Below are 16,057 nucleotides of genomic sequence, written 5' to 3' on the forward strand. Positions count from 1 at the left end.
CAACATTTTTCCCTTGAGTATTCGTAGTTCTAAGATTCATGAATAGGTTACAGAGCCAAACTTTCTGGGACAGCATCCAGGCTCTGCCAAGGAGTTTCTGGGTGGCCTTGACCTGGTAAATCTCTCTTTTCTTCAGTTTCTATTTACAGTAGAGTGGGGATGCTAATAGTCCATATTATAGGGTTGTTGGAGGAATCAGTGAGTGAGCCTCTAAGTCAAGCGCATAGAGCAGATTTAGCTCTTCATATGCATGCACGCACACACACACACACACGCCCACGATACACACATATCGTGTGACCCTGGGAAAGTGAACCTCTCAAGGTTCAGTTGCCTGGCCTGTCACACAGAGGGCACCAAGAGAAGCTGGGTTTTTGTTTTGCTTGGTTTTGGTAAGAAATTGTCAGGAGAGGCCAGTGTTCTGAGGAGCTCAGTGTGGGAGGTGCCCACCATGGCCATATCCCTCCTGGCCCACCACATTCCCAGGTCCATAGATATCCTTGATGAGAACCGCAACAGCAAACCACAAAGCACGTGTTGAGTAAAAAGTGATATTAAACCACTAAAAATCATTTTAAAATTAGAAATGAAGGCTAAACTCTTAACTTAGCTTTTTTTTTTTTAACGAAGCAAACTGGTTTTCATAAATTACAGTATAGATTTTAATCAGTCTCTGTGTTTTGGGAAATTTCTAGGAAAGTAGCATAAAACTTTCATAAAATCTACATAGAAAAATGGTGTTGGATAAAAATCTTTTATCTATGAGATAGATAAGACCAAGAAGAATGATCTTAATGTGCATTTAATGTTTATCTTAATTAAGACTGGAAAAACAAACCAGTTAACTGTAAATGAGCAACACATTGCCTTATAATGCTGTATGTGCCATCCTTACTAAATGTTTGCCTCTGCCCATGGTAGAAGCCTTGTAAAGTCAATGAGAAAACAGTTGGCAAAACCAATGTGCTTACTTTTATAACTTATTGGGTAGTAATTGGTGCTTCTCAAATTTGTGGTTCTTTCATTATAGAAATGATGAAAATCACTTCTATAATATATATAATGATAATTTCTATAATATATATAATACAAAATCATTATATATAGAAAAGAAATATAATAATTGTGAATAATAATATCATAAATTTATAAAAGGTTTAACAGTTTACAAAGAACTTTGAGACAACTTCTTTGATTTTTATGGTAAACAAGTCAGGTTTTACAAATTCTGTTTGAGGGGTGGAGAAGCTGAGACCCAGAGAAATCGTGTTGTCTTACTGGAAAGTAGGCCCCAGCATTGGAACTGGCTTCCAGAGTGTTTTGACTCCAATTGCAGAGTTATGCCCACTCCTTTCTTCTGCACTGCTGTTCAGATTACAACTGCCAACCCCATTCAAACTATTTGAGAATTATTGATACACTTATGGAATCAGTGGCTTCTTTGGGTCCAATATTCAGATTATCCAAGGGGAATCATCATCATGATACTGTTGAAGACTTTAGTGCATTTTCAGTAAGCTCAATTTGCCTAAACAAGGACTAGCTTAATTAACTTTTATTGAAAAGAGAGAAAATTGGGTGATTACCTCTTTTGTCTGCCTTCTGGAAAGCTTAGCTGTGATCCCATCTCAGAGTGGGCCTGGTAGGCTCGGTCTAATACACTTGTGTGAGGTAATTTCATATGATGCTCTCTCTGCTGTGATTAACTCCTCCAGATACCCAGCTCTTCTTTGAAATCCTAATATTGAGAATCAGTACACTCAGTTCAATAGTTCATCTTGTCATCTGTGAAAAGGACAAACCGTAATATGATAAGGTTTACGGATTATCACCGTTCTGAATTTAACTTTCTGTTCTTAGAAGAAAAACTTCTTGGTAAATGGACAAAGCAAAACTCATGTTACCCTGATCTCTAGGACATGCAAAGTGAGCAGTCCAACAATTTGAATGTATCTCCATTTCTCACCAAATAATCCTACCAGTTATTAAATGCTTGGAATAATAAACTGCTTCTAAAATCTTAAATTCCTTTATCGTTGGCCAGCTCGCAGTTTAGTTTTGTATTTGCTTTCTTATTGAAATCATTTCATGCTTTCCGGAAATGACAGTGAAATTTATAGTGGGCTGCTTCAAAATGTGTCTGGGATTTGTATGGTAAGATATGGAGACATGGAGGTGACTGTCATGAAGGAAGAAGCTTTTAGAAATAGGGGCACGGGGACTTCCCTGCTGGTCCAGGGTTTAAAGAGTCTGTCTTGCAACGCAGGGGACGCAGTCTGGATCCTTGACCTGGGATGATCCCACATGTCGCAGGGCAACTAAGTCTGCATGCCACAACTACTGAGCCTGTGTTCGGCAACAGTGAGAAGCCACTGCAACGAGAACTCCTGTGTACCACAACTAGGGAGCAGCCCCCACTTTCGCTTAACTAGAAAAGCTTCATTGTTCCCTCAGGCAACAATGAAGGTCCAACGCAGCCAAAAATAAATAATAAATTTTTGAAAAAAGAAATATGGACACAGCATGCCCCATAGGAGGGCACGTAGGGGGTCACCCAGGTTGGTGGGTAAGTCGGAAGAGAGAGGAAAACATGGGCAACATCCTTTATCGTCATTTGCACATGTAAGTTTTGTTCAGTTGAGCTTATGAGTTTCAAGAAGCGGGCATTTATAACTCTATAGGAAAGCTATGACAAACCTAGACAGCATATTAAAAAGCAGAGATATTACTTTGCCGACAAAGTCAGTGTAATCAAAGCTATGGTTTTTCAGGTAGTCATGTACACATGTGAGAGTTGGACCGTAAAGAAGGCTGAGTGCCGAAGAATTGATGCTTTTGAACTGTGGTCTTGGAGAAGACTCTTGAGAGTCCCTTGGACAGCAAGGAGATTGAACCATCTAGTCCATCCTAAAGGAAATGAGTCCTGAATATTCATTGGAAGGACTGATATGGAAGCTGAAGCTCCAATACTTTGGCCATCTGATGTGAAGAGCCGACTCATTGGAAAAGACCCTGATGCTGGGAAAGATTGAGGGCAGGAGGAGAAGGGGTCGACAGAGGATGAGATGGTTGGATGGCATCACTGACTCAATGGACATGAGTTTGAACAAACTCCAGGACCTGGTGAAGGACAAGGAGGCCTGGCATGCTGCAGTCCATGGGGTCACAGAGTCAGACACGACTGAATGACTGAACAACTATAGCTAAGTATTGATATTGCTTCTAACCTCATCTCTTATTTAGCAAATAAGCTTATAGTCTAGAAATACTGCTTTAGATGCTATAAGAAATAAAAAGATTACTAAGCCATAGCCATGACCAACTGAAGAACTTAGAGGACAGAAAAAAATAAGACATTTATCCTGATAAGGATAAATAATGGGATAAGTGTGATGAGACTTATTTAAAGAGAGTTTTAATCACAGAGATAGACATATGGACTAAAAGAATGGAATATAAAACATATACTGGATGCATAAGGACATGGAGTCGTGGTACACGAAAGAGGCAGCCTTCCAGATCTGACAACAGATGGATGGGCTGCCCAGTCAAGCACGCAGAACATTTAGCCAGCGGGCAGAAAAAGGGGCAGGATCCCTACCTCACACCCTGATTGCAGTCAAATTCCAATGGATAAATATCAAATGTAAACGGGAAAATTTAAAAACTTTTGGAAGAAAATGTCTTCTAAAAATCTAAGACCTTGGGGGAGAGAAGGCTTTCTTAAAATGAGATGAAAAAAACAACTAACCATAAGAAAGTATCTGTTATTAATTCAAGTCCAGCGTAAGTAAAACTTTCTTTTCCTCATCAGAGAGAGACTTTTAAGAACTGAGAGTTAGCAGAACCTTGAAAGTTAAGGGCCAGCTTCGGTGCTTCTTCTTTTCCAGGTGCCTATTAGGTCGGTGATGTGAAGTGAAGTGAAGTCACTCAGTCGTGTCCGACTCTTTGCGACTCCGTGGACTGTAGCCTACCAGGCTTCTCTGTCCATGGGATTCTCCAGGCAAGAATACTGGAGTGGGTTACCGTTTCCTTCTCCAGGGGATCTTCCCGACCCAGGGATCGAACCCGGGTCTCCCGCATTGGAGGCAGACGCTTTAACCTCTGAGCCACCAAGTGATACTCTTTTTTAATTTTGGCTGCTCTGGGTCTTCATTGCTGCTCTCGGGCATTCTCTAGTTGCAGCGAGTGAGGGCCACTCTTTGTTGCAGTGTGCAGGCTTCTCACTGCAGTGGCTTCCTTGCTCTGGAGCACAGGGTCTAGAGTGCGGGCTAAGTCGTTATGGCCCACAGGCTCAGTTGTCCTTGCACACGTGGGATCCTCCCAGACCAGGAATTGAACCTGTGTCTCCTGCATTAGCAGGAGGATTCTCAACCACTGGAAGTCTAGTGCTACATCTTGAGATAAGATTCAGTTAGAAGTAGTTTTCAACACTTCGCTTTAGTGGAGGAAGGGTCAGTGGTGTTGCCCCGCTTCAGGGATGGGACTGCCATTGGCGATTGGTTGTTCACAGCTGGTTTTTGGCTCCAGGACAGTGCGTGACAGGAGAGGACCAGTCAGTAAGTACTTCACTTAGGGGATGAATCAGCTTTCAGCTGCAGGCTCTTGTTTGATTTAGCTAAAAACAACACATTTCAATAAATAATAGACATATGGACTAATATGCTGCCTCTTTCTTATACTACGACTCCATGTCCTTATGCATCCAGTATATGTTTTATATTCCATTCTTTTAGTCCATATGTCTATTTTTTTGATAGTAAAAAATATGTATGATTGAGTTTCAAAATCTCTCTTAGTATATTTATCCCAACTCTGCCCGTCAGTGTTGTTACTGAAATCCTTTGACCACTTCTGCTTTGAATTATAGCTTCTGCTTTTAATTATCCCTGTTACCTGCTACCAAAATTGTTTTTGCATGAATGGTTTGTCAGCGTCTGCCACTGCACACGTTTTTGGAATCTCCACCAGGCTTTGATCTGTTTTGAAAATATCAAATGTTCTAAAGAAAAATCATGATGATAAGTACCATGAAATTGGTTGCTCACCTTGAAGATCTTTAAATGAATGTTACATGTCTGGGAAGCAGATGAGAAAGGCCATAGTGATGGTCAACGGAGTGCCAACCTACTGTTTCTCCACTTAAAAAAAATTATTTATTTGGCTGTGCCAGGTCTTAGTTGTGGCCTATGAGATCTAGTTCCCTGACTGGGGATTGAACCTGGGCTCCCTGCATTGGGAGCATGGAGTCCTAGCCACTGGACCACCAAGCAAGTCCCATGTTTCTCCATTTTTTAATCATCAAAGTCTAGGCCTAATTTTTCTGGTCTCAGAATTAAGGTATTTCAATTGAGCTTTTGGATTTGTGCCTTTTCAACTCAAATGGGAAAATCATTTTCAAAGCACTGGCCATGCTTCATCTATACTCCACCAAACCTACACAAAATTGCTGCCATGTGAAGTCGCCATTTGGTTCGCTGCCTTATTTTACCAGTCACCAAGACTTATTTCATGACTAAAATCCTTTGTACATTGAAACTTCAGATTGCTCCTGTATGTGTTTGGGGAAAGATTATATAATTTTGTTTGCAAGACTTCCTACTTTAATAAAAAATGTTTTAATGTCTGAAGCATTTAGTAAGAATGAAAAAGTGCTCCTAGGCTAGCATACTAGCTTACTCATGAAAAAGAAAATGAACTGTTTGGTATTTTTAAGGTGAACGTGAAATTTTCAGAAATCTCTCAAATCCCAATTTTTAATTAAGCGCCGCTTCACTGAGGAACCATCTACATGTGAAATGTCAGCATCTGTTCTGTTGCTTATGCCACAAGTGGAATCATTTTGGGCAAAAACATTTCAACTCATTAAAAATTTTTTTTTTCACGGTAGTGTTGAGCATGCAGTCATTTCAAATACCTCAAAAAGACTCCCTGTATTTTGATAATGTGATGGGGGATGTTACCTAAAATTTTATCACTGAAGAATACATTTCTGGTGGGGAAGGGGGATCTTCCCACAACAGAGAATGTGATGGTTGGCAGGTTGCAGGGAGATGCAGGTGGTAAAGTACCTGACCTCTATTTACTTGGAGCTATCACTCAAGGGAAATCCCAGCATGACTGGAAGGCTGAAGGCTGATCTCCACCTCAGATGGCTGCGTTGTGGGGGTGATGCTTGGGGATGGAGCAGAAGTCTAAGTCACCAAATCTCCTGACTCTTTTTTAACCCCTTATGGGGTTAAAGACTCATCACATTCTTCATGAGAAGACTACATGGTTTTCACTTGGGAGCTTAGGTTTATTTGTAAGGTTCGTTGAAGCTTCACCAGACCTTCTCAGACCAACAGATACTGCTTGATACTGCACTCATTTGACAGACTAAACATCAGGAGAATGAGCCTGAGGTTTTGTAAAAGTCAATCTGAGAGTCTAGAAGGTCCACAATTTGGCTTTTGCTGTCTGTACAGGCGCAGTGTGTGGGATTCCAGCATGGATTATATGTGTCTCTTCAGTTCAGTTCAGCCGCTCAGTCGTGTCCAACTCTTTGCGACCCCATGAACTTCAGCATGCCAGGCCTCCCTGTCCATCACCGGAGACCACCCAAACCCATGTCCATCGAGTCGGTGATGCCGTCCCACCATCTCATCCTCTGTCGTCCCCTTCTCCTCCTGCCCTCAATCTTTCCCAGCATCAGGGTCTTTTCAAATGAGTCAACTCTTCTCATCAATTGGTCAAAGTATTGGAGTTTCAGCTTCAACATCAGTCCTTCCAACGAACACTCAGGACTGATCTCCTTTAGGATGGACTGGTTGGATCTCCTTGCAGTACAAGGGACTCTCAAGAGTCTTCTCCAACACCACGGTTAAAAAGCATCAGTTCTTCGGTGCTCAGCTTTCTTTTTAGTCCAACTCTCAAATCCATACATGACCACTGGAAAAACCATAGCTTTGACTAGATGGACCTTTGTTGGCAAAGTAATGTCTCTGCTTTTTAATATGCTGTCTGCTGCTGCTGCTGCTGCTAAGTCATTTCAGTCGTGTTCGACTCTGTGCGACCCCATAGATGGCAGCCCACTAGGCTCCGCCATCCCTGGGATTCTCCAGGCAAGAACACTGGAGTGGGTTGCCATTTCCTTCTCCAACGTGTGAAAGTGAAAAGTGAAAGTGAAGTTGCTCAGTCTTGTCCGACTAGTAGCGACCCCATGGACTGTAGCCCACCAGGCTCCTCTGTCCATGGGATTTTCTAGGCAAGAGTACTGGAGTGGCTTGCCATTGCCTTCTCCGAATATGCTGTCTAGGTTGGTCATAACTTTCTTTCCAAGGAGTAAGCGTCTTTTAATTTCATGGCTCCAATCACCGTCTGCAGTGATTTTGGAGCCCAGAAAAATAAATTCAGCCACTGTTTCCACTGTTTCCCCATCTAGTTGCCATGAAATGATGGGACCGGATGCCATGATCTTAGTTTTCTGAATGTTGAGCTTCAAGCCAACTTTTTCACTCTCCTCTTTCACTTTCATCAAGAGACTCTTTAGTTCCTCTTCACTTTCTGCCATAAGGGTGGTGTCATCTGCATTTCTGAGGTTACTGATATTTCTCCCAGCAATCTTGATTCCAGCCTGTGCTTCTTCCAGCCCAGCATTCCTCATGATGTACTCTGCATAGAAGTTAAATAAACAAGGAGACAATATACAGCCTTGACGAACTCCTTTTCCTATAGGGAACCAATCTGTTGTTCCGTGTCCAGTTCTAACTGTTGCTTCCTGACCTGCATACAGGTTTCTCAAGAGGCAGGTTAGGTGGTCTGGTATTCGCATCTCCTTCAGAATTTTCCACAGTTTATTGTGATCCACACAGTCAAAGTCTTTGGCATAGTCAATAAAGCAGAAGTAGATGTTTTTCTGTAACTCTCTTGCTTTTTCGATCATCCAGTGGATGATGGCAATTTGATCTCTGGTTCCTCTGCCTTTTCTAAAACCAGCTTGAACATCTGGAAGTTCACGGTTCACGTATTGCTGAAGCCTGGCTTGGAATATTTTAAGCATGACTTTACTAGCGTGTGAGATGAGTGCAATTGTGCAGTGGTTTGAGCATTCTTTGGCATTGCCTTTCTTTGGGATTGGAATGAAAACTGACCTTTTCCAGTCCTGTGGCCACTGCTGAGTTTTCCAGATTTGCTGACATATTGAGTGCAGCACTTTCACAGCGTCATCTTTCAGGATTAGATCACTTCCACCAGCTTTGTTTGTAGTGATGCTTCCTAAGGCCCACTTGACTTCACATTCCAGGATGTCCGAGTATATTTATGATACTGATGTGGGAAATACTGCTGTGTTTTGCCCTAAGAAGAAACAATGCTCCTGGTTTGGGGAAGACCTTTCCATGACACACGTACCATCCTTATGAAATCTTCTGCTTCAGGGTCTTGTGCTGTTTCCATAATAAACGTAATAAGCTATTAGCGGCTGTCTCGGGCACAGTGCAGGAAGCATCTAGAGCTGGCCGTAGATTTGCCTGGGCTCCTTGTCACACTCTTCTGCTCCTGGCTGGCTCTGGCCTTCCTCCCCTTGAGTTCCTCACATCCACAGACTGTATTTCCATTTCTGTGGTTAGACCCGAATAACCCCAACAGTATATGCACCTGGAATGATGCTCAATGGTGGTGAATGTTTGTTTGTTTGTGTCTTTTTAAAAATCAGCTTCTGTACATGTACTACAAAGCAATAGAAAAAGCAAAGAGCACTCTTTAAAAACATTAATAAAATAGGCAAATAGGCAAGATTGATCGAGGAAGAAATACTGGGAGTGAAAAAGGTAACAAAGCAATAAAAACAACATAAAAGTTAAAAACAATTCAACAGGTTAATTCTAATAGATTTATAAAAGTAGAAGACAATTCCTAGCTTTACTGAAGCTTCAAGTAAAAGGGAAGCTGTCTTTTTTAACCTGTTCCAGATATGTTGAAGCTCTCCAGAGTCAGTAATTTTTCACACGAAAGTTTCAATTATCAGAATTATTTTTGAATCTAAGATTGTGAAGGGAACTGTAGGAAAATAAGGAAAGTTTTTCCAACATAGAATTCTATACCCAGCCGAGCTATGAATTTACCAGTCAGGGAACCAAGACTTTCAGAGATATGAGGACATACTCCTTTCTCAGGCATTTAGGAACATGCAGTCCACTTAAAGGAGAAGAAATATCACGTACCATTTTGTGATTCTGGTCTTACAGATGAGAAGGGTAAATATATGTTCACACAAAAGCCTGTACACATTTGTAGCTTTAGGTCTAATCAAACCAAAACCAGAAACTATCCCGTGTCCTTCATCAGGTGAATGGATAAACTATGACACCTATGGATGCACAGCCCCATGGATGAATCTCTCAAATAAATACCTTATGCTCAGTGAAAGAAACCAGATGGAAAGGTTACTTGCTAAAGGACTCCATTTATCTGACATTCTGGAAAAGGCAATACTGTAAGGATAGGAAATGGCCGTGGTTGTCTGGAACAGAGGTTTGGGGAAGGGACCAACTGCATAGGGGCCCCGGTGGAATGAAGAGGAGGTTTCTTGTCCATTATGGAGGTGGTGTATGTGACAGCGACATGATCATACACATTTCCCTTAAATCCAAGAAGGATAAAACTTGTTATAAGCAAATTATGCATCCCACAAACCTGAGTTAACAGTGACAAACACCACGGATGTCACTCCCACCTGGAGGCCGTTGTGGGCCACTTTTTCTCATGACCATGCTCCCTCCGCATCCTACTCAAGTTCTCCTTCCACTCCACTACTTATGAAGACCTTCTCAGGGTCTCCAGGAACTGTCTCGTCAACTCTGGGCTGTCACCCTTTTAGTTGGAAGAATCAGAGTCATCTGACATTTCCTCATCAATCTCAGTTTCCTGTCCTTCTAAGTCGTCAGCCATTTTACACCTCATCTCAATTGTTTTATTCTGAATTGTTTTACTCTGAATTTGCATACATGTTCAAGCATAGGTCATTTGCATTAAAGATAAAAGGCTGTAACAATGAAATAAAAATTGTGTTAACACATGTTTTCCCTCACAGACAGCAGTGAATGCCTTGCTGATGACTGCAGTATAATTGCTGGGGGGACCCTCACCGGTTGGCACCCAGACTCAGCCGCTGTGTTGTGGCGAAGAATCTTGGGGATCCTTGGAGATGTGAATAATATCCAGTCACCCAAAATCCATGCCAGGGTGTTTGGCTATCTCTATGAGCTCTGGTACAAGCTAGCAAAGGTATGTCCTGCTATAGTTACCTTTCATTCTAGTATGGTATCATTGATTTGTCACTTAACCTAAAAACTGTGTTGCATGTAACTTTTGAACACATTCTGGACCAGGAGTTTTAGATACTGAGGCAAAGTACATTTGGTGATCAAAAAATAAAAAATTTATAGTTTGGTCATTTTACATATGTCTAAAAGTTATTTCATTTAATGCATAAATAAACTATTAGACTGAGTGACTTCACTTTCACTTTTCACTTTCATGCATTGGAGCAGAAAATGGCAACCCACTCCAGTGTTCTTGCCTGGAGAATCCCAGGGACGGGGGAGCCTGGTGGGCTTCCATCTATGGGGTCGCACAGAGTCGGACACAACTGAAGCGACTTAGCAGCAGCAGCAGCAGGATATCAAAGAATGGGATATTATACAATAGTTGTAGTTACTGTCTTTATAAAAGCAATACTGGTCTTATTGTACAGAATTTGAATGTAGAGAAATGCTAAGAAGAAATTTAACTTCACCGTCCACCTCGAAAGCCATTATTAATATGTAATCTTATTTCTGAGGATAATTTTTGTAAAAGTACAATCTCTTGTACTTTGTAAAAGAATACATACAATTTTCATTCTAGTGTTGGTTTTTGTTTACAATATACATTTTCCCCATGTTAGTACTTTTTTTCTTTTTTCAAAAATGTGATTTGTGTTTGTACAGTATAACTCATGAAACCATTCCTTATCACTTGAAGTTCAGGATGACCTCTGCAGGCATTAAGATTGAAGGAATAACAATGCCCTACTCTTGCCTAGAAAATCCCATGGATGGAGGAGCCTGCTTGGCTGTAGTCCGTGGGGTCGCTAAGGGTGGGACACAACTGAGCGACTTCACTTTCACTTTTCACTTTCACATATTGGAGAAGGAAATGGCAACCCACTCCAGTGTTCTTGCCTGGAGAATCCCAGGGACGGGGGAGCCTGGTGGGCTTCTGTCTATGGGGTCGCACAGAGTCGGACACGACTGAAGTGACTTAGCAGCAGCAGCAGCAGCAGCAGCAGTTTTGCATTAGATCTAAAACCAGCACACAGTTCAGAAAGACAATAGATCTCATGATAAAAGAAGTACTTGTAAATGCTGTAGCTTTTCACTCAACTTACAGAAATTTAATTGGCAGCAGCTGTTTGACCGTGGAGCACAATATTGACGTGTCATTGGGATAAACTGTGTATTACCTTGCCTAAGTTTCTCCTCGTTTCGAATCATAGATACGGGATAACCTGGCAATAAGCCTGGATAACCAGTCTTCTCCATCTCCTCCTGCCTTGATCCCACCGCTCAGAATGTTTGCATCATGGCTATTTAAGGCAAGTGAATATGTGTTTATTCCCTTATTGTAATTTCCCCTTCCTTTCTGAAATTGAGTTTAAAAAATGTAATTGCCCAAGACTGCATGTTTTGAAGACAGGCTGGGTCTTACTCAAGCCAGCGCTTCCCACATCTCCATAAACAACTTTGTGGACAACTGAGAAGTAAATGAAAGGACAAAACGCATTTGCATCTGGGGTTGATTAAATCTCTAAACGTCTCCTTGGCAGGCGACGACGCTGCCTGACGATTATAAGGTAGGCAAACTCCAAGCCTATAAGCTGATCTGCTCCATGATGACCCGGCGCCAGGACGTCCTGCCCAACTCAGACTTCCTGGTGCATTTTTACCTCGTCATGCACCTGGGCCTGACCAGCGAGGACCAGGTATCTGTGAAGCCTCCATTGCACATGTCATGTTTTTGCAGGTGAAATTAGGGTTTATGAAAGTACGCCTGAAGGTTGAAATTCTCCGTAGTTTTGAGTCTTTCACATGCAGCAGCACCAGTGGCCTTTCAGGAATGAGTCCAGCGTGTCTCATCCAGGCTGCTGCTTCTTCCCACTGACTCTGCATTTCACCAACCGAATTTGAATTTTACTCTGTGGCCTGTCCAGTTCTGTGTGATCTAATCTCTGCCTGTTGTCAGCCTCAGAAATACTCATCTCACTCATCTTTTTGCTGGGGTTCTACATTAGATATTGTTAGGAAGAAAATGACTTTGTTCATTTAAAAATGTTTGAAAGCTACTGTTTTAGGAGTTAGGATGTTCTCGAGAATGACCTCACCTTAAATTATGGTTTCTGACATCTCTTGAAGGGGAGGTAATTTCTCTTAAAGAAATGTGATTGGCGGTTAAGTTGAAACAGAAGGGCCAAAGGAGCCACCAGTCACCAGCCTGCAGCCTCTGGCCTTCCTCCTTTTAGAAGGCCCCTGCTTGTGGGTGGAGGACAGGGAAGGGGTGGGAACACTGACTCTTGACTTACTATCTGAATATCAAGCAGACAAGTGACATGATTGATTTGTGAAGCTTGAGATTGTCCTGGACTTTACTTGGAGGATGGGTTTAGAAAGGTGACAGTGCTAAGATAGAGTAGGACATTGGGCCTGGAGATTAATGAGGAAGTGATTAAACAAATATAGTTTGCTGTTGTTGTTTTTAATGGCAAGAACTAAGATGGTAGCATTGGAGGTGGCAAAAAGGAAAGGGAAGAGTTTAAATAAAGTGAAGGCATTTAATTTTAGCACCAGGTCCTCTTGACAGCTTGACTGGGCTTCCCTGATGGCTCAGTTGATAAAGAATCTGCCTGCAATGAAGGAGACCCCGGGTTAAGTCCTGGGTCAGGAAGATCTACTGGCAAAGGGATAGGCTACCCACTCCAGTATTCTGGCCTAGAGAATTCCATGGACTGTATAGTCCATAGGGTTGCAAACAGTCAGACATGACTGAGTGACTTTTACTTCACTTCCTCTTGACTAATTATAGGTTTGGGAATGTTTCAGAATTTACCCTTTTAATTGATAATACTTATCAGTGAACTGGAGTCATTTGTGAACTACCGAGTAGCCATCCTTTCTGTCTTTATTTGATGCTTTGAATATATGATGCAGACACACAAACCTTTTGATACATGTAAGAGGTCATTCTCCAAATTTGCCAGGCTTGCCTTGGGCCCTATTTAAAACCCTTGTGAAATATTCCCTGCTAAACTCTTTGAGCGAAGAAGGCAGTGGCAACCCACTCCAGTACTCTTGCCTGGAAAATCCCATGGATGGAGGAGCCTGGTAGGCTACATTCTGTGGGTTCACTAAGGGTCGGACACGACTGAGCGACTTCACTTTCACTTTTCACTTTCACACATGGAGAAGGAAATGGCAACCCACTCCAGTGTTCTTGCCTGGAGAATCCCAGGGACGAGGGAGCCTGGTGGCCTACTGTCTATGGGGTCACACAGAGTCAGACACGACTGAAGTGACTTAGCAGCAGCAAACTCTTCGAGCTTTAGTCATTAAACTTCTCCCCCAAAATAATAGCCATACTGTCCTACTGTGTTGTCTCTGTCATATTCACTACATTTCCAGCAGCATGCAGTGGACATCTATGGAGCAGGTTGGACTTAGATGCATGTAGAAATAGGGATGTGTAAGTAGACTTGTTTGTACTCCTTGCTCAGATATGTTGCAGCCATCATTGCAGATGAAGGCATGTTTTATAGAATGATGCAACTCAGGGCATGTGGAAGATTAAGGGTAAAAATAGGAAAGAAAATTAACTCACAGATATGAATGGGATCCCTCAGTGACAGAATCAAGCAAGGAAGGTGCAGTTAACAACCCTGTACCTTAAAGCAGCATTTTGCTAAGCTTTGCAGGAAAAACATCTACTTGGAAATGATAATCAGCTGTACAATCTCTGTAGAATTCTTTGTAAAATTTAATACAAATAAATTTTAAATCAGCTGTAAACACTTAGTATTTCTAGAATGAGTTTTCCAGAAAGTCATGTAAATAGGTCTGTTTAGAATCCTTTCTATTTTAAAGCGTGTTGGAGTAAAAATGAAACAGTAAAATGAGATGCGATCTGTATATTATTACATTTGAGAACCCCTAACATCATTTCAAAAACGGGGTTTTGCAGGGTAGAAAAAGAGTTTTCAAAGTTTATATGTAAAATTTTAACACTTGAATGTATGCCTTATTTTTGGTTAAGTTTGATCTTTTGTAGTTCATTTTAAAAATACATAAATCTTAAATGATGGCCCACTGCTAGTAGTAATCCCACCATCCAGACTTCTAAGAGAGAACAGGGATATCATAAATCTCTTTTATAATCAGTCTTTTGTTTCCACCATTAGAAGCTCATGTTTTTATGTTTCATAGAATTGACTAAATTTTACTGTAACCTTAACAATTATTGGTATATGTTTGAGAAGTGATGACTGTCTGCCAAACAGAATTACTCTAAATAAACTTTATTCCTTTGCCAGAAGTAAATTATGCAGAAGGCTTTCTAATGAAAGAAACTTTTCTTATTTAAGTAAGAAATGTCTCCGGTAATTAGTTTAACTTTTGGTCCACATGTCTAAATAGGTCATGGTGGTTGCTCCAGAACTTCTATGACTTCTGGAAACACATGTTATATTAATTATAAAAAGCAAAGAAAGCATGTACTATAAAGAATACAGTTAAATTTAATTTCTTAATTGACTGACTGTGCACCTGTGACTTGGACTTTCTGTCTTGTAAGAGTTTTCAAAGTGCTGTGCTTTTATGTAGCCTGGCACTGGACAGCTTCTTCCTTGCAGAGAGAACCTTGTAAAAAATATTCCTTAGTTTTTAATGAAATAAGTACTAATATTTTTAGATTTTTAACAAATTAGTTTTGTCTTCCAAATAAAATCCAAGGTGAATTTCTTCCTCTTGCCTCTGGGTGGCACTCTTGTCTGCATGTTGGTGGTTCACCTGCCAAACAGAGCCTTGGAAGTTCCTGGGAGACCCAGTTCCCTGGGGAGCTTGGTGCTATGGCCTGGCCCAAGTTACAGATGCTTTCCCAGATCGGAGAATAGCAAAACCATGTCTGTAGTGACTTAGAAAGTCTGGAATTAGAAATAAGATCTAAAATGTTAAAAAATCTTTTTTTCAAACACAAGAGCACTTACAGTAATGGAAGATTTCTTTTTGTTAAAAAAAATTGTAAAATATCTTTCTGATGATGTTCTGTGTTACAGTCATATAAAGTAGCAGTTTTATCTAATATAATAGCAAATTAGTTACATAAACAAATACAGTCATTTCTGTATTCTAAAAAGTAATCGGAATACATATACCAAACAGTCAGAATTCAAAATGTAGCACATTCCAAACCAACTGCTTTTAGTGTTGTTTGGACCAGTTACTCAACAGTTTCATAGATAAAACCATGGCCTTATCGAGTGACATGTCCCACAATAAGATGTGTATAGTGGGAGTTCATGGTTTATTGGTGTGATGGAGAAAATGCTTTGAAATAGCTTCATTTTTCCTTGACTGTGAAATTTTTAAGAAAAAAATGGATCCTGTTGCTGATTTAGAAAATAATTAGGATGGTAAAGACTTTCAAAAATAACTATAAATTATGAGTAAGATTCAGGAAGGCTCTTGGGACTGCCTGGACTTGCTGTGCAGGGGGTCTTCTTGCTGGCTTCCCTCCGGCCTGCTGTTCTGTGTCTGGGCTGGGGGAGGCGGACGGTCGCCATCTCCGCACCACCGCAGTGCCAGACCCAGGGCTGGGAACTCGTGATGTTGCCCATCGATTCTTCTCTGCAGTTCAGTTAGACAAATATCATGACCCGCTGTATAAACAGCTAAGGCTCAAAAGATATTGAGGGCATTTGACCAGCGCCACACATAAGAAGGGTTGTGAGAGCTCTCGGGAAGCCTGGCTTATTCTGCAGGGTCTGTGT

At 41.3% G+C, this 16,057-nt stretch overlaps 1 protein-coding gene across 10 annotated transcripts in view; it reads left to right on the plus strand.

Moving 5' to 3' along the window:
* Window positions 1-16,057, plus strand: part of RALGAPA2 (Ral GTPase activating protein catalytic subunit alpha 2) — a 270,104-nt gene that overhangs the window by 108,410 nt on the left and 145,637 nt on the right. For all 10 annotated transcript variants that reach the window (XR_008686475.2, XR_008686472.2, XR_016039170.1 and 7 more), the window contains 3 exons: window positions 10,073-10,266; window positions 11,519-11,617; window positions 11,849-12,004. Coding sequence is in view for 7 of the 10 variants with exons in the window: in XM_055430686.2 (XP_055286661.2) it covers window positions 10,073-10,266; window positions 11,519-11,617; window positions 11,849-12,004 (449 nt within the window). In the remaining 3 variants the exon portion in view is untranslated. The remainder of the gene's footprint in view (window positions 1-10,072; window positions 10,267-11,518; window positions 11,618-11,848; window positions 12,005-16,057) is intronic.

This window comes from Moschus berezovskii, chromosome 15, assembly GCF_049115385.1.
Source record: "Moschus berezovskii isolate FMDL1 chromosome 15, NW_MosBer_1.0, whole genome shotgun sequence".
Taxonomy (NCBI): domain Eukaryota; kingdom Metazoa; phylum Chordata; class Mammalia; order Artiodactyla; family Moschidae; genus Moschus; species Moschus berezovskii.